General features: G+C 46.8%; 1 protein-coding gene across 1 annotated transcript in view; it reads right to left on the reverse strand.

Moving 5' to 3' along the window:
• Positions 1-18,591, reverse strand: part of ATP10D (ATPase, class V, type 10D) — a 67,292-nt gene extending 48,701 nt beyond the window's left edge. The window contains exons 1-8 of the mRNA XM_015412761.1: positions 18,303-18,591; positions 15,447-15,641; positions 9,787-9,991; positions 7,834-7,916; positions 5,877-5,983; positions 3,749-3,880; positions 2,995-3,128; positions 2,563-2,815 (exon numbers count right to left, since the gene is read on the reverse strand). Coding sequence (XP_015268247.1) covers positions 2,563-2,815; positions 2,995-3,128; positions 3,749-3,880; positions 5,877-5,983; positions 7,834-7,916; positions 9,787-9,991; positions 15,447-15,641; positions 18,303-18,586 — 1,393 coding nt within the window. The 5' untranslated portion in view covers positions 18,587-18,591. The remainder of the gene's footprint in view (positions 1-2,562; positions 2,816-2,994; positions 3,129-3,748; positions 3,881-5,876; positions 5,984-7,833; positions 7,917-9,786; positions 9,992-15,446; positions 15,642-18,302) is intronic.
• Between the last annotated feature and the right edge of the window lie 346 nt (positions 18,592-18,937).

Genomic DNA, 18,937 nt, shown 5'->3' on the forward strand with positions numbered 1-18,937 from the left:
CATTCAGCCAGGAGGAGGCAGGAGAAGAGGGAGGGTAAGTTGCTTCCTCCCTGCCTCTCCCCACCCCTGCCTGCCTGGGGCCAGGGAGGGCCGTCGCGGGGCTTCCTTGCACTCCTGTCGGCCTTGCAGGTCCACCGCTGGGCCCCTCATGGGGCACGGCAGTGGAGCTGCAAGGCCGCCGCCGGCGGGGTGTGTGGCCTTATAACACACTTCGGGTGATGTCAGGGGGTGTGGCATATGCTAATGAGTTATGCTAATGAGTTCCCCTAGCTCTTTTTCTACGAAACGACCCCTGGTAGTGGTTAAGTGCGCGGACTCTAATCTGGGAGAGCCGGGTTTGATTCCCCACTCCTCCACTTGCACCTGGCTGGATGGCCTTGGGCAAGCCGTAGTTCTGATAAGAGCTGTTCTCGAAACACAGCAGTTTCTGCGAAGAGCTCTCTCAGCCCCACCTACCTCACAAGGTGCCTGTTGTGGGGAGGGGAAGGGAGTTTGTAAGCCGCTCTGAGACACCTTTGGGTAGTGAAGGGCGGGGTATAAATCCAATCTCTTCTCTTTTTCTTCTACTCCTGCATGCATTTGCCAGATTGATATGATGCCTATTGCATTCAGTAATTTGACCTGACTAATGGAATATTCCAACTTTATCTGTGACATTTTGGACAAACCGAACTCTGTCATTTGCATGGAGACTTGGTGCCTATGTTGCTGCTCCTGTTGTATTGTATTTTACTGTACTGTTTTCATTGGCTATCGGAATAATGCTTCAAATGCAAGAGGGAAGCCGGGTGCAGATTTCCAAAACGAGTAAATCCATATTCTTCGGAACGTACGTGACAGGGCTGCCATTCCCAGGGTCCAGGTGGGGGAACCCCCAGTTTTGGGGGCTTCTATCCACTGCCGTCCAGCTGGCCCTTGGGGGAACCCTGCCCCCGTTCTGGCATCCCATGGAAGTGACGTCATCACATCTGCCAGGGCTGCTCCAGTTCTTCTGATCCTCTTCCCCAGCCTACACTCTCTTCTACAGCAAGAGAAGTAAAGGGGCGGGCCTGTTGGTCGCTCTCCTCCCCAGCTGTCCTTTGAGGCTCCTCCTTTATTCCCCCCCATTCCACTCCTCATTCAGTCCTCCTCCTGTCCATCACCCGAGTCCTCCTTCCATTGGCAGATCCCTGCCAAGTTCCAACACCAGCCTCCCTCCCAACCTGTCCTTGCTCTCCCTCGCTGATGGGTCCCATGCCTCCGCGTTTGCTTCCTGCCGGCCTCCTGGTGTGCCGCTCCTGCTTTGCTGCCGCCCGCCAAGCTCCCAGCCTTGCCCGGACTCTCCTCTCTGCTGCCGTCTTTCTCGTTCCGGGGATGCCTTCCACGTTCCCAGCCTCCTGCCTTGCTCCTGGGACCGAGGCTTGGACCTCGGCATCTTGGCTGGTTGCGCTGCAGGGGGGGCTGGAGGACAATGGGCCCCCACCGCCCCCCGACGCGATGATGTAACTACTGGTTGATGTCAGCGCGTCGAGGACGTCCCCACCTACCCCCAGAACACCCCCAAATCCCCCCGCCAGCAAGACAAAGGGACCTGGCAACTCTAGTAACTGAACAAGTCAGTCCTAAGTACATCAATTCACAAATAAATTCAACCAAGTTCAATGGTGTTTACCGCCAAGCATGGCTTGAGTGCTTTGGATGCATCTAACGAAAGTGTTATGAAGAAACTGGGTTCACTGGAGCCAGTTCTACAATGATGCATAGATAAACTTGGCATTTATACAGCGCTTTAGAATGCCCAAAGAACTTTGTATACATTACTGTAGTAGTTCTAACTGCAGAATTAAATCCCTGTATTACAGCTGCGGTGGCTCAGGTGGTTAAGACGCTGAACTGCAGGCTGTGGAAGGTCAGCAGTGCAGCAGTTCGAGATCCAGGGTGCTGCATGACAGAGTGAGCTCCGGTCTCTAGCTCCAGCTCCTGCCAAGCTAGCAGTTTGAAAGCAAGAAATTGCAAGTAGATAAATAGGTACCACTTCGGTGGGAAGGTAACAGCGTTCCGTGCGTCTCGGTGTTTAGTCATGCCGGCCACATGACCACGGAAACGTCTTCGGACAGCGCTGGCTCTTCGGCTTTGAAATGGAGATGAGCACCGCAACCCTAGAGTCGGACTTGACTGGCTTTCGAGCAAGGGGAACCTTTACCTTTATTACAGATGAGGGGTATAACCTGGCCCAAGCTAGCCCAATCTCATTGGCTCTTGGAAGCTAAGCAGGGTCAGCCGTGTTTAGTACTTGGATGGGAGATTACCAAGGAGGTCCAGGGCCACTACACAAGACACAGGCAATGGCAAACCACCCGTGAAGTCTCTTGCCTTGAAAGCCCCACCAGGGTTTGCCATAAATTGCCCAAAACGTGACGTCACATTCCACCACCACATGACAGATGGAGAGGGGGCTGAGAGTGAGAGGCAAGTAGCTTGTCTATGATAACCTAATGTATTCACTTCCCAAATCCACGGCCTGATGCAAACTGTTGGAACTTTTCATACCTAGCCAGCTACTCCATTCTGTCTCAGGCTTACCGTTTTCTTCGTGTCCGTATTCCTGCCCTGCTATGGTGCATCTCCGGAAAACCATTTTGTTCTCCGTGAGCGTCCCGGTCTTATCTGAGAAAAGATACTTGATCTGCCCAAGGTCTTCAGCAATATCCAGCGCTCTGCACTTGATCATAGTGTCTGTCTTTTCGTGGTAAAAATCTAGGTCGTTCTGGATTAAATAGATTTGCCCCAATTTCACAAATTCAATGGAGACATAAAGAGAAACTGGAATCAAGACCTGTCAAAGCAAAAAGGAAAGAAGAAAAGGGGAAAAAAAGGATAATTTAGTACAGCTTTCTTCACAAAGCCAGATCCTGTTCTAATTTGCATTGGGAGAGCATCGGGATCAGCTCTATCATATTCAGATAGCTCCAGTTTCCCAATGATATACCAGAAATAGCAGAGACGTGAAATTACCTGTAATAAAATGATCATCCTCCAAAACAAATAGAATGCTCCCAATAACGGAGTGACGACCGGTTTTCCATCAGAATCTGTGATACTAAACAGAGCGGGCTGTGAATAGTACCTATTCAGCCAAATCCCATAACCTTTAAAAAGGAAACAAGGGGGAAAATATCAGCAACATCAAACTACGAATGATATTGCACTTCTAGGCCCTGGTATTAGCCTAGTGCAGAATGCAAAAAATGCCAACCTCTAGTTAAGATCTTGCATTTTAGTATCATCTAGAACCTTCCCAAACTACAACCCTATGAACATTTAGAGGAAAACTAATCCCACTGATGTATTTTTCAGTAATTACACCTCCTTATAAATTTTCCAAAACACAACCTTTTCCAATCACTTTTATTCCGATGGCTTTAGTGTCCCCAGAAATTCTACCACCCTAGTTACTGGTATGAACATGTTGAACATGTTGAAAGTTTCTCATCTCTGACGATCAGTGATGAGCAGCAGAATTCCGACAGTGACTCAGGGTCCGGGGGGGGGGGGGGGGGGGGGAGCTGCATGTGGCTCCGCCATGAAATCTTTGACACAGAAGAGGGAGGGGCTGCGGCTCAGCGGAAGAGCCTCTACTTTGCATGGAGTAGGTTGGCCAAAGTTCAATCCCCCAGCCTCTCCAATTAAAAAAAAAAGAAAAAGAAAAATCCTAATACATTCTAGAACGAAAGAACGTGCAGCCTGTTATCTGACACACACAACTTACCCACAGACCCTACAGAACACATCACTATCAGAAGCAGGACACACCACAAGATATGGTCGTTCACCCTCTTCTCAAGTTTGCTCCGCTTGTGACGAGGCCCCACGTTGTTCAGCATCGATTTGGTTTCGTGGCCTTTGGAGACACAAAACACGCGTGATTAACGCTGCCATTGTCCAGGGGGTGGGGTCCACCTGGAGAAAACAGCCACTTGGGAAGAGGGACTCTACAGCATTATACCCTATTGAAGCCCCTCCCCTCCCCAAAGCCCACCCTCCTCATGTTCCACCCCCCCCAAATCTCCAGGTATTTCACAGCCTGTAGCTGGCACCCGTACACTGATCCCCCACCGCCGGCAGGGCTCTTTTTGTAGCAGGAACTCCTTTGCATATTAGGCCACACCCCCCTAATGTAGCCAATCCTCCAAGAGCTTACAGAGCTCTTCTTACAGGAGCTACTGTAAGCTCTTGGAGGACTGGCTACCTTAGGGGTGTATCGCTTAATATGCAAATGAGTACCTGCTACAAAAAGAGCCCTGTTAAAACAGGCATCAAAAATACCGGCGTGAAAGCCAAGGAAAGTCAAGACGATTCTACAGCGTCTATACGAAACATTCTTATTTTGTGATACTCATCTCTGGGACTCTAAAGAGGCTTACTAATTTTAAAAAAATGGCGACCTGAATTAGGAAGGGATAGGAGCAAAAGGAGAATGTCCTAATGATGAAAATCCAGTCCAGAGGATTTCTGATAGCTACGGTACGCAATGAGACTGGGAGGGAAAAAGCACAGCATATCTGGAAAAGTGCAGAAACTCCAATACGACAAGGCTGCTTGGAGAATGTAAGTGATGCACGTAACGGTGTGTGTGTGTGTGTGTGTGTCCTTGCACAACTATGCTGGAAAGGCCCTATGGGAAGAGTCTGGAGAACCCCACTAAGCTTATAGCTCACGCGTCTCTACTTCCAGCATGATCAAGTCATATAACCTAGGGCAGAGAGCTATAGAGGCTGGGGAGCATTTAGGTTGCTAATAGTGCTTTCAGGACTCCATGAAACACAAACGGACCACAACCTTGAGGTTTTATAAGATTATGCATGGGAAAGAGCAGGTTGAGAAAGAGGTACTTTTCTCCCTTTCTCACAATACAAGAACTCGTGGGCACTCCATGAAATTGCTGAGCGGTCGGGTTAGAACGGATAAAAGGGAGTCCTTCTTCACCCAAAGAGTGATTAACACATGGAATTCACTGCCACAGGAGGTGGTGGTGGCTACAAGCATGGACGGCTTCAAGAGGGAATTAGATAAATATATGGAGCAGAGGTCCATCAGTGGCTATTAGCCACAAGGTATAGATAGGGGCTCTGGGGCAAGTGATGCTCTGTCATCTTGGTGCTTGGGGGGGGGGGTCAACAGTGGGAGGGCTTCTAATGTCCTGGCCCCACTGCCGGACCTCCTGATGGCACCTGGTATTTCTGGCCACTGTGTGACACAGAGTGTTGGACTAGATGGGCCTTTGGCCTGATCCAACATTGGCGTCTCCTATGTTCTTATGTTAACCTTGGACACAGACGGCTGAAACAGGGAGGGATCGAAACCTGCTTCAGACACTGAAGCCAGGGACCCCTGCAGACTGCAGGTCCTCCCCTCTAGAAGAAGAAGAGACTGGATTAATACCTCACCCTTCATTATTCAAAGGAGTCTCAGAGTGGCTTACAATCTCTTTTCCCCTCCCCTCCCCACAACAGACACCCTGTGAGGTAGGTGGGGCTGAGAGAGCTCTTTCAAGGACTGCTCTTGACAGAACAGCTCAGACGGAACTTGTGACTGACCCAAGGTCACACCAGCAGCTGCATGTGGAGGAGTGGGGAAACGAACTTGGTTCTCCCAGATTAGAGTCCGCGCTCCTAACCACGACACCAAAATGACTCTAAGCCTTGCCCAGCATTGTAATGGACATTTTACTAGTGCTCTGCATTCGACTGTAGCTCTCCAGGGGTCTTTGTGTTTGTAGGCTCGATAGCAAGGTAGGCTTCCTTCTGTCTGCAATCCAGAATTGGTACCATTCATATGGGCAGGAACTCTGTTCTTTAGGGTCTGCAGCTCAGCGACATCTACCCTGCAGTACTGACCTGCATATACCACGATGCCAACAACAGCTTCTGTGTTTCTGATTGTGCATCCTCGTAGGAGTAAGTTATCCTTACTCAGGCCCACGCGCTCCTGATTCAAATGCTCACTGGAACGACATAATACACAAGCCAGCTGTGATTTTTATCTGCCTGGGAAAGTCGTAAAGGCTTGATGCAGTCTGCCAGCCAGTACCACTCCCTAGTAGAGATGTGAAGGCCCGGAAAAAAAACGGAAAAATTTGGAAAAAAACCATTTTTTTTCCTGAAGATTTTTTGTTTTTTTCCGAAAAATTGGAAAAATTGAAAAAAGAAAAGAAAAGAAAAAATGATTATGGAACGTTTTATTTTAACATGATGAATAAAATATTTTAAGACAAGGTGTTCAAATATTTTCCAAATCATTTCTAAAATATATATATATGGTATCAGATTGATCTAATTTCTGTGCACGGAGGAAAAGCCAGTCCTAGGTTACAAACTGAACTCTCCAATGCAAGATGCATTTCTTCCTTTAGGAGGTGCTATTGCCAGAAGAAAATTAAAAGGTTTCAGTTTTGTTTTTGCATGTGGGTGGGTATTCTGTTTCTAATAATTGTTTGGATACACTATATTTTTAATATGCTAGTTGTGATAATTTCATGCCAAATAAAAATGTCCATAGTCATATTTTATGTTCCTAAAGTAACAGAATGACTTTCAATCTAGAAAAGACAAAAGAAATGCTAACGTAGCATTTTTTTCAATTTTTCCGAAAATTTCCGTTTTTTCCAGAAAAAAAACGGAAAAAAAACGGTTTTTTTTCCGAGCTTCAAAATTTCCGGAAATTTTACATCTCTACTCCCTAGCCCAGTGGTGGCGAACCTACGGTGGCACTCAGAGCCCTCTCTGTGGGCACGCGTGCCATCGCCCCAGCCAGGCCCAGACCGTCATTAAAGTGTCGAATTCTCTGCCAAATAATTTTCAGTCAATGAAAGCATTTGGGATTGCTTTCCTTCCTTTGTTTGGACCATCTTAAGTTAATGCGTGAGTTGTTTTTCCTAAAGTAAAACCTCATATTCAGGTTAGATTGCCGTGTTGGCAAGTTGCGATAAATAAGTGGGGTTTGGGTCGCGGTTTGGGCACTCGGTCTCTAAAAGGTTCGCCATCACTGCCCTAGCCTCTTCCCCCCATACCCGGATTTGCCCCAGGTGGCAGCTGGCACTCCCAGGTCTCCCAGTACAGCTAGAGCGGGAGACCTCCCCCTGGCAGCCCAGGACCCCCTGCTGCCATTCAGTAGGACAGGAGAGAAAAATAACAGAAAATAAAGGAAAAATTGGAATTGTGCTGACAGCATTATGTCAAATCCAGCACGATCCTGGAAATGATGTCATCATGTTTGGGTGTCACTCTAGGATTCTTAGTGTGTCACCCTGACATGATGACGTCACTTCTGGGGTTACATAGGAAATGATGTAACAACACTGGTGTGACACATATTAAGAAGAAGAAGAGAAGAAGAAGAGATTGCACTACCTGAAGGAGTCTCAGAGCGGCTTACAATCTCCTTTCCCCTCCCCTCCCCACAACAGACACCCTGTGAGGTAGGTGGGGCTGAGAGAGCTCTCTGGAGAACTGCCCTTGAGAGAACAGCTCTGAACAACTTGTGACTGACCTAAGGTCACACTAGCAGCTGCATGTGGAGGAGCAGGGAATCAAACCCGGTTCTCCCAGATTACAGTCTGTGCTCCTAACCACTGCACCATACATGCCCCCAAACCTGTTCAGCTCCTGCCCCTTACCAGAACTTGGCTGTATGGCAGCCCTCCTGGCCCCTGGAGGCCTCAGCCACAGCCCTCAGGAGGTTCGGGTCAGCCTCGGGACTGCTGGTTGCCTGCTGGGCCCTGCTTCGAGACGAACGCTACAAGAGTTCTTCAAAGGGATACAATGAACAACACGCAGCTTACCCCAGATTACTTACACAAAGCCCCGGAAGCTGTTGAGATCATTGTTGGGGCTCTCGCATTCTATTTTACTTGTGAATTGCTCTGGATCAATTTCGGACTCCTGTACGTGCACAGGGAAGGAAGGGAGGCAGCTCAGACATGGACGGCAGCAACGGATAGGAAGAACGAATTCTCTTTCCAGTAAAGGCTGCTCTTGGCAAACTGTCTTTTACATCTCTCAAACTCGTCAGCACGACAACCTGATGGAAAAGCGCGCGTGCTTTTCAATCCAGGTCTGAGAGGCTAACGAAGGTTCGTACCCTACACATCGGGACCCCTTTGAATATAGTACGGGACGTTTCTAGGAGAGAAAAACATTCTGACCGAAACAACAACAAAATAATGAGTAGCATAAGTGAATTTGTACGCAGGACAGCAAGCTGAGCCGGTTGAACGAATGAAGCTGCCTTCTCCTGGATCAGGCTGAGGGTCGCCAACAGGCCTAGAGAAAAATATCCTGTCTCTTTCATCCAGGGCAGGCAGAAACGGGCAGGTGAAGCTTTTCATGGCGTGGAGGTCAACAGTAAGTAAAGGTAAAGGTTCCCTTGCTTGAAAGCCAGTCGAATCCGACTCTAGGGTTGCGGTGCTCATCTCCGTTTCAAAGCCGAAGAGCCAGCGCTGTCCGAAGACGTTTCCGTGGTCATGTGGCCGGCATGACTAAACACCAGTGCGCACGGAACGCTGTTACCTTCCCACCGAAGTGGTACCTATTTATCTACATGCAATTTCTTGCTTTCGAACTGCTAGGTTGGCAGGAGCTGGAACTAGAGACGGGAGCCCACTCCGTCATGCGGCAACTCAGGTCTCGAACTTCTGAACTACTGACCTTCCACAGCCTGCAGTTCAGCGTCTTAACCACTTGAGCCACCGCAGCTCCTTAGGTCAACAGTATCATCACCATTAAACCTCTGTTAAAGGGACAGGACACTTTCCCCCAAGGCTGTTGGCAACGTTCGTCGGACGGCTGTTCCATCATAGTTGGCGCTGTCTACCGTGACTGGCAGCAGCTCTCCAGTGCCCCAGGGCAGAGGTCTTTCACATCACCTATTCCCAATTCCCCCTTTTAAACCTGGAGATGCCAGGACTGAACCTGGGTCTTTCGCATGCTAATTAGATGCTCTCCCACGGAGCTGTGGCCCCTCCCCGTTTATTGTTACGCACTCAAATTTATTTATTTAGAACGCGTTTATCTTAAAATGTTATATCCCACCTCTCGTCATTAAACCCCATAAAATACAATCTTAAAAAAAATACAGCTATGTTAACTAGAATCGATCCAGCAGCCCGTACAGCTACAGCCCCTACCCATAATCCAAACACCCAGAACCCACAGAAATCTGATTGGACCAGAGAAGAGGAAGAAGAAGAAGAACCATAGAAGAAGAGGAGATTGGATTTATACCCCGCCTTCACTACCCTAATAAGTCTCAGAGTGGCTTACAGTCTTCCCATAACAGACACCCTGTGAGGTAGGTGGGGCTGAGAGAGCTCTTTCGAGTACTGCTCTTTCCAGAACAGCTCTGAGAGAACTATGACTGACCCAAGGTCGCACCAGCAGCTGCATGTGGAGGAGTGGAGAATCAAACTCGGTTCTCCCAGAGTAGAGTCTGCGCTCCTAACCACTACACCACACTGGCTCTCACGACACCAAACGGGGGGGGGAATCCGTTTTCACTAGCGAAGCCAGAACACAGGCCAGCCTTAAAAAGTCATCCGCAGGCCTGCTGCCTAGCAAAACATCCAACATCTTACCGGAAAAGTTGCCCTTTGCACTTGCTCTAGAAGAAGACTATTCCACTGGGTGGGCTCCACCACAGAAAAGACTGGTGGCAGAGCCGTGGCCATGAGCACCGTTAGTAGACTGTGAACGGACAACCCTAAGGTGTTAAGCAGAACTATACAAAGACAGGTGGTCCTTTGGGGTATACCTGATCTTCAAATCCTCTCACCACCTGCCTCTGTTTCAAATTGGTCTCTCCATCAAGGCTGGAAGTTTCAATGTAGCAGATCCCGTCCGCATCCGTGGAATATATCAACACCATGTCAGCAGGGATTTCCTCGTTACACGACAATCGGATAAAATCTCCAACAGTAATGTTTTTCCAGAATTTGTCTACGTATGCTTTTTCACTTCTGAAAAATGAGGGGGGGGGGAGAAATGCCCTGCTTTTCAAAAACAATATGTAAAAAGGAAAACAATGCGATTATAAATAATTAACTACAACATACAATAAAATCTACTAAACTCTCTGCAGCTGGGGGCTTGGGATGCATTTGTAACTGGATTGCTCAATTAGTCATTACATGGAGAGGGAAAAATGCTGACTAAGAATATGTTAATAATCAATGTTTGCATTGCATGTTTTACTTTCAGAAAGTCTTGAAAATGTTCCTTGCTAAGGAAAAAGCAAAACTCTGAAAGCTAGGGATGTGCATTTGGCTATCCCAAACCGAAAAAATGCCAAATAAATACCTTATTCTGAAAAAATACCGAATAAATACCAAAAAAACCCCAACCCCCAAATAAATACCTTATTGCTGTTACCCTTGAAAGAGTTTGTTTCCAATGCTGGAGCACAGCTGCTTCCCCTCAGGTGGCCAGACTGGGTCAGCCCTGCTGTATACGTGGTGAGAACCACAACCAGCACACCTATAAGCAGTGGCTTTGTTTACGCCTGCTCAAAATGACAACAGGCTACCAAAAAGAGAAACAACTAAATGAAGGTATTCTTTTTCCATATGGCGATACATGTTCTTGCTCCCCCCCCCAACAGAAATGCAAGGGGACCAAAGCAGAGGACAAGAGAAAGGTACTATACAGGTCTAGAAACGTTTAAGTACAAGTCAGTCGCCAGGTTCCTTTTCTAGATGGCTATCACTGGGTTTCTAAAAGGACACAAAATCAATGTGCAAAATCAATACGGCAGTATAGGCACAAAATGTAGCCAGAGCTACCCTAGCGTCTGCCAGACACCCACTGCATCCCCAAACAATGCCAAGCTTGAATGTAATTAACACTTTTAAGCCTTGTGTAGCCTTGCGCATTTCCTAAACTGTGTAACGAGTTCACTGCTCCATGAAGAGCTCAGTCTGAAAGCATTTAAATCCAGTTGATGTTGTGCATATTAACAGAATGCCAAAGACCTCATATTTACTTGGAATGTGCATATTCAGCATGGGTGGGGGGAATTCAGTGCTGAGTTAAAAAGCTCCTTCTTGAGGTGCTGACCTTTACAACCCAGGCTATGAGGTGGGGGTGGGGGGTCTTGATGTGCTACAAAGCATTCCCCCACCCCCACTGCTCTCAGGATCGTTCTCGTCAGCAAAGGTGCAGTAGGGCAGAGGATAAAGAGAAAAACCCTAATAGAGCTCATTCAACTTATGTTTCTATGAAAGCAGTCGCTTAATCACAAGGGACTATTAGGTCTCTTGGTTCTTTTGCTCACCAGCCTTCTTCCATTTTTTTCAGGAATAATAATTATTGAATGGCGGTGTGTGTAGTACAGCCAGGAGATCCTAAGGTTGTCTGGCAGCCAAAAGTGCTAGCTCTTTTAGCATTAAGCACCTCTGGGGGCGAGCTAGACTTGTTTTTAAAGCAAAAAATGTTTCAGAGCTGGTTTGCCATTGCCTGCCTCTTCATAACCACCCTGGTATTCCTTGGAGGTCACCCAACCAAATATTAGCCAAGGCTGACCCTGCTTAGCTTCCAAGACTGGACAAGATTGTGCTAACCTGGGCTATCTAGGTCAGGGCTATTCAGGTTAGGGCTATTTTTCAAGAAACAAGAAGAGATAAAACAACGAAGAAGAGTGCATGCACACGAAAGCTTATACCTTGAATAAAACTTTTCGTCTTAAAGGTGCCCCACTGGACTCAAACTTTGTTCAACTGGTTTTTTTTGGTTACATTTCTGTTAAATTCTTGTTTCAAGCTTGCACAATTGTTATTTTACATAATCATGAAACACTCAAGCCTACAGAAATATGACAATGCATATTCCAGGTTAATCGCACTGTTCATAGACACTGCTTCTTGAAAGCCAATGGGGCAAGCCAAATATTTTAAAAAGAATCTTCCTTAAGTGTGACAATAAACAGTGTGCTCAATTCAAACCGGGTTGTGATTTTCCCTGAGAGATTAGGAGAAAAAAAACCTCCATAGAGAAAATATCAGAATTAAAAAGAATAAAATATGACTGCTTGCCTGTGTTTTTAATTCAGGTGAGTAGCCGTGTTGGTCTGAAGCAATAGAACAAAGTTTGAGTGCAGCGGTTCCTTCAAGACCAACAAAGTTTAATTCAGGGTATAAGCTTCCGTGTGCATGCATGAAAGCTTATACCCAGAATTAAACATGCACAAAAGCTTATACCCAGAATTAAACTTTGTTGGTCTTGAACGAACCGCTGGACTCAAACTTTGTTCTATGTTTTTAATGTCAATGTTATTGGATTTATGGCATTTCGGCTCATCAGCCTGCTGTATTATTTTATGTTTTTGCCACTGTTTGTTGCCAGGACTGCTTTTGCCAAAACAGCAATGGGGCGTAACAAATTAATCGAAAGAAATAAAAGAAATCGTCCCATTAAGGAGAGCAGGATTTTGAAGAACATCAAAAGAGGTATCATTGATGCTTCTGTCACGTGCTGAAGAGGTCAGCCCAAAAGGTCAGCTGAAAAGTCTTCCCAAGTTTTTCAAGTAGGTTCTGCAAGCATCCGCTCCATGACATTTCACAAACTCTCCTTGGCACGTCAGCTTTCTCCAAGTTAGTAACAATTTGTTGGTTCAAATTTTGGGTTTTGAATTTTACAACTATTAAATTCCAGATTATCGTTTTTTACCTTTTTTTTTTTACGTGCGAGAGAGAAAGCGAGCGAGAGAGATAGACAGTGTGGGCTATTTCCCCTCTAATGATCTAAATGTTCAACAAACAGGCCTAGTTTTATATTTTCATAGGGTTGCCGGCCTCCAGGTGGGACCTGGGGATCCCCAGAGATTACAGCTCATCTCGTAGCTACAGAGATCAGGTCCCTTGGAGAAAATGGACGCTTTGGAGAGTAGACCCTATGACTCACTGAAGTCCTTGCCGACCCTAGGTTCTGACAGTATATTGTACTATATCTGGGCAAGATGACAGCCAGGAATGATTGAGTTAGATCATACTGATCTGTGTGACAGGTTAAACTGTCATGTGACAGTGTCACCAGGTACCGATTGCACTAGGTTGCATCAGCTTAATTAATCGTCACCATGAGTCGGCACACAGGCTCTGATTGGTGCTAGTCTGTATATAAGGAGAACAGTCCTGATGTAAGTGTTCACACCTGTGAATGAATTTACTGCGAAGCACCTTGTCGGACAATTCTATGATTTGGAGACCACATGGTGGTATGGACTGTCTGTAAATATTCTGTAAATAAAACCACTGTATATAGCTTCACACAGCAACCTGAAACTCTTATTATTCGAACGCTTCGTGCACGCCGTCAGGTTCCACCCCTAAATTTCCAGGAGTTTTCCAACCTGGACCTGGCAACCCTGAATTTTGCAATTATTAAATTACAGATTATTGGTTTTTACCTTTTTTTTAAAAAAACCTGGGATTACGATTGATCTCCAGGTGACAGAGAGCAGTTCCCCTGGAGAAAATGGCCACTTTGGAAAATGGACTCTGTGGCATTGTACCCCATTGAAACCCCTCCTCTCACCAAACCCCGCCCTCCTCAGGCTCCGCCCCCACCCCCCATGTATCTTCCAACCCGGAGCTGGCAATCGTATACGACAGTTCAATTCCAGTTCTCATTTGCTTACCTACTGTAGACTTGTGCCAATATGTTGTTTAGTTTTTTGTCTAACTTGTACTTTGTGTAATCCTCCAGACCGTCTTTCACAGCAATAACGACGAGAACCACCACGAGAGGTATCATTGTGATTTCCTTCTGAAAGGCTTCAACCACTGGAATCCAGTTTAGCACAGCTATAAATAGGAAATATAAATTGGCAACTCTGAAACAAAGCAAAAACAAAAACAAAAAACACAGGATGTTGGGATCAACCGGTGAACTGTAGATGAGGAGTGTCTATGAAAGAACAGCAGTTAACTTTAGGCTTTTTTTGTAGAATAGCTTGTTAAGGATAGTCCAGCGACATTTGTGCAGTGATTTTATGCATTCCACAACGCTAAAAAACAGAAACGGTTCTACAGAAGGATCAACCCCCTCCCCTTTGCAGACTAGCTGAAACAGTATTGTAGGTCCTTTCCATCAACTGGTATATTTTTCAATCATTTTTGGATCTTTCTCAGCTTCTAGCTAACCTGGCATAAATGCAGAGTGCCAATCATGTGTTTAAAATTGCCAGCAGAAATAGCTGAAGCTATCTGTCACCAAAATGATCACTGCCCTGACTTGGATAGCTCAAGATTGCCTGAGCTCATTAGATACTGGAAGATAAGTAGGGTCAGCCCCGGTTACTATTTGCATGGGAAACCACCAAGGAATACCAGGGCCGCTATGCAGAGGATTGATGGCACGCGGGTGTGTGTGTATAAACCAGAACAAGGACTGTATACTCAAGACTTACTTCCCCATGAACATGGCGAGGGGGGGGAATAAGAGTTTATTATTACTTAACCATTTTAAGTGTATGTATTTTATTATATTGAGGATGGGGAAAGAAGCAGTGTAGTTTCATTGAGCACGAGATCAACAACACCCAGAAGGAGAAACAACACGTGACTAATTCCTAAGAAAATTAGCTACCACAAGGGTGGGGGAATAAGGTCAATATTGCTCTGCCTAAGGGGAAAAAGAAGCTGTTGACTTGGAAGTTTTCATATTGCTTTTGCATTAAAAAATAATAAATTTAAAAGTAATTTACAAAAAATTGAAAACGTCGTAATGCTAAAACACAATAAAACTCAACAGAAATACATGCTCAATAGAGAGTAGGGCTGTCAAGTCCCCCCGGGGGGCGGAAAACCCCCTGCCCCAGAGGCCCGTTCCCCGACACCGGGAAATTGGGCCCCGGAGGGAACCCCGCCCCAGCGTGCACGTCACAGGGAAGTGATGTTATGACGCCGGGCACGCTGGGGATGGGGCCACGGCCATACAAGGGAAAACTCTATGGTTTTCCCTTGTATGGTCGTGGTCCTTAAGAACAGCTCTTGTGTTTTTCCACTTGGCATAACACGGTCGCCGGTGTCTGTTGAATCCATGCTTTGGCATGGAGCGTGCTTGTGTGCAGTAGCTCTTGCAACATCAGGATTCTCTTTACCAGGAAGAGGGCATTTTGAAGCGAGACGGATTTTGGAAATTCAGGAATGAACTATGGAGGTTTGATGCTGCAAGGCAGGGGTGCCAACCTCCAGGTAGAGACTGGAGATCTCCTGGAATTACAAGTGATCTCTGTAGCCTAAAGGAAATGGCAACTTTTCCCTAAAGAAAATGGACTCTGTGGCATTGTACCCCATTGAAACCCCTCCTCTCACCAAACCCCGCCCTCCTCAGGCTCCGCCCCCACCCCCCATGTATCTTCCAACCCGGAGCTGGCAATCGTATACGACAGTTCAGTTCCAGTTCTCATTTGCTTACCTACTGTAGACTTGTGCCAATATGTTGTTTAGTTTTTTGTCTAACTTGTACTTTGTGTAATCCTCCAGACCGTCTTTCACAGCAATAACGACGAGAACCACCACGAGAGGTATCATTGTGATTTCCTTCTGAAAGGCTTCAACCACTGGAATCCAGTTTAGCACAGCTATAAATAGGAAATATAAATTGGCAACTCTGAAACAAAGCAAAAACAAAAACAAAAAACACAGGATGTTGGGATCAACCGGTGAACTGTAGATGAGGAGTGTCTATGAAAGAACAGCAGTTAACTTTAGGCTTTTTTTGTAGAATAGCTTGTTAAGGATAGTCCAGCGACATTTGTGCAGTGATGTACACTGTTATGACAATTATATGCATTCCACAACGCTAAAAAACAGAAAAGGTTCTGCAGAAGGATCAACCCCCTCCCCTTTTCAGACTAGTTGAAACAGTATTGTAGGTCCTTTCCATCAACTGGTATATTTTTCAATCATTTCTGGATCTTTCTCAGCTTCTAGCTAACCTGGCATAAATGCAGAGTACCAATCATGTGTTTAAAATTGCCAGCAGAATATCTGAAGTTATCTGTCACCAAAATGATCACTGCCCTGACTTGGATAGCTCAAGATTGCCTGAGCTCATTAGATACTGGACTGTATACTCAATACTTACTTCCCCATGAACATGGCGAGGGGGGGAATCAGAGTTTATTATTACTTAACCATTTTACGTGTATGTATTTTATTATACTGAGGATGGGGAAAGAAGCAGTGTAGTTTCATTGATCAAGAGATCAACAACACCCAGAAGGAGACACAACACGTGCATACACACGAAAGCTTATACCCAGAATTAAACTTCTTGATCTTAAAGGAGCATTTGGACTCAAACTTTGTTCTGCTGCTTCAGACCAACCTACCCAACTTGAATCTATCTTGAGGAAACTGAGGTATCTGATAGAAGGCACCTGGCCTTGGCAGAACTTGCAGCTCTACCTACAAAGCTGAGTCTATGAGGACACCCAAGCTCCACACCTAGTCCTTCAGGGGAAGTTTAACTAGGCAGGAAGCAGTAAACCTACCGCAGAGCTGGATATCCCTATTGGCTGGCTTCGAAAGGGAAGACCAAGACACTCCCACTTAAATGGCCTGTGACTATTCTCTGGACTTTGAGCAAGGTCTCCTCACACATGAAGCTGCCTTTTACTGGATGAGACCATTGGCCCATCTGTCCCGGTCCACCGGCCCCGGGACGATCCTTCACACCCCCAGAGGCATACCCGCACCCCAACTCACCCCAGGAATGGCGGACGAGCCGGGGAGGATCGACAGCACAACCCCCACAATGGACGCAGCACGCCGGGGCGACTCCCGAGAGCTCAGGCAAGACGTACAGTGCTGGCAGGGCGAGACCCGCCCAGCGAATCCCGTGGAGCCCCTCCCTTGAGAGGTGCGAAGAAGGCCCCACGGGGCGACAACAGAAGCCGGCCACGGCTCACCGCTGACCACACCCCAGACGCCCGAGAAGCGTCCTAGCCTATGAATGAGGGCAGGGCCGGATGGGGGAGGAGGGAGACGGGGAAGATGGGCGGCGCTGGCAGGGGAGCGTGGGGAATAAAAAGAGGGGCTCTTGGAGAGGACCGGGGAGGAAGAACGTGAGAAGGAGACACTACGCACGACGGCTAGAGAGAGAGAGTTAGGGCGAGTGATCTCCAGCTTACGGGGCAGAGGAACCCGAGGGGTGCTGCTAACCCCGTTCCCTGCCGTTCTGAGGTCCCATCGCGGCTCCCTTTTGTGGCTCCACCCCAACTGCCAGCGCCACCCAGCCGGAGAGGCCCGTCACACCATCAAGGTCAATATGGTCTACTCAGACTGGCAGCGGATCTCTAAGGTCTCAGGTGCGGGTCTTTCACATCACCTACTGCTTGGTCCTTTTTAACTGGAGATGCCGGGGAGTGAACCTGGAACCTTCTGCATGCAGAGCAGAGGTTCTTCCACTGAGCCACAGCCCATCCCCAAGAGTAACTGCCTATAAAGACCTGCTTGTGACTGAGGTAAGGGAGTCTGGAAAAAGCAGGAACAGAGAGTCAAATTAAAAATGCAGTAGAAGGGGAAGGAGAGAAGCCAGAAGGGTTTGTGACTTCTTTGGGAGAAAAGCCACTGAAAAGTATTTACATAAATAAATTCACGCAGACGGTAAGGGAGCTAGAAGAAGGAACTGGGTGCCCAGTGACCCCTTCCCGCTGCCAGAGTCCAAATCAACTTGAAGCCCGCCCCACCTCTTCCTTACACACTGTCTGATGTCACGTGTGTCAGGAGAAAGGACCCACATACTGAATGTGGCCATCCACTTCCAGAGTCTCAGGGAAGCAGTAACCAAATTTGTATGCTCATACTTAATACAACTGTGGGCCAATGCTCCCTCTAAGCCGTGGAGTCTTGTGAGCAAAAACTCTATTTTGTGAGCCACTGGCATTAAAGTTGTGAGTGAGCCAATAAAAGGTATTTGAATTTGAGTGAGCGATTTGGCTCCTGCATAAATTAGTTTGCTCTGGAGCCACCCTTCCTGAGCGAAGACAAAAATCTGTGAGCCAGAGGCTAAAAAACTGTGAGCTGGCTTACACTAACTCAGCTTAGAGGGAACACTGCTGTGGACCAATTCTCGCTTTATATTTTGTACCTGAGTACAGGTAACCTAACTATGAGGTATAAAGTGAGCACTGACCCAGAATAATGAACAGTGGAACTATTTCACGTGTCCTGCCGGGTTTGTAAAGTCACATATGAGGCCGTGCTACTTAACAAAAAACAAAACAAAATTTCTATCTAACCGTAATGTCACAGAATTGAACTTTACCTGTGGAACTGCTCAAATAAGTTCCTTGGTATAAAATTCCACAACGTGTACTTGGTCGTTCGTATTTTGTTGCTCTTATAATGCTTTGACACTTTTTCGTATTCTTCTTTAAAACGCCCCAGGTGTGGTATAACTAGTCTGTGCTTGCTGGCCGTCTTGGACGGCTGTTGGAGCCCTTTGCATCCTGGGGAGGAGGGCTCTCTTCCGGTCCCGTCGTCTACTCTGCCTTTTCTGGATATAAGGCGGTGCCAACGATACCTGGCCCACTGCAGCGGCTGCGCCATGTTCTCACGAGAGGTCTGCAAACCCGGCTGTGTCCTTTACTGAGCAGTGCTTGAAAAGAAAAGAAAATGTGATATTCAAATACATGTTACAAGCAACAGGAATCCGTCATTTTTTGTTTTGGGATAAACAAATGGATTGAAAGCGAGTTTTTAACTTAATACATTAGATCAGAGGTGTCAAACTCATTTGTTACGAGGGCCAGATCTGACATAAACGTCCCTTTGTCGGGCTGGGCCATGTGTGCCATAAGACATAATGCTGGGTACCGGAGATAGAAACTGTATAAAGGACAGCAGCTGGTAAACTCCAAGTTGGTGTAGCCTCACTGCAAGGCCCCATGGGCTTGGGAG

This window comes from Gekko japonicus, unplaced genomic scaffold, assembly GCF_001447785.1.
Source record: "Gekko japonicus isolate JY-2015 unplaced genomic scaffold, Gekko_japonicus_V1.1 scaffold682, whole genome shotgun sequence".
Lineage (NCBI taxonomy): Eukaryota > Metazoa > Chordata > Lepidosauria > Squamata > Gekkonidae > Gekko > Gekko japonicus.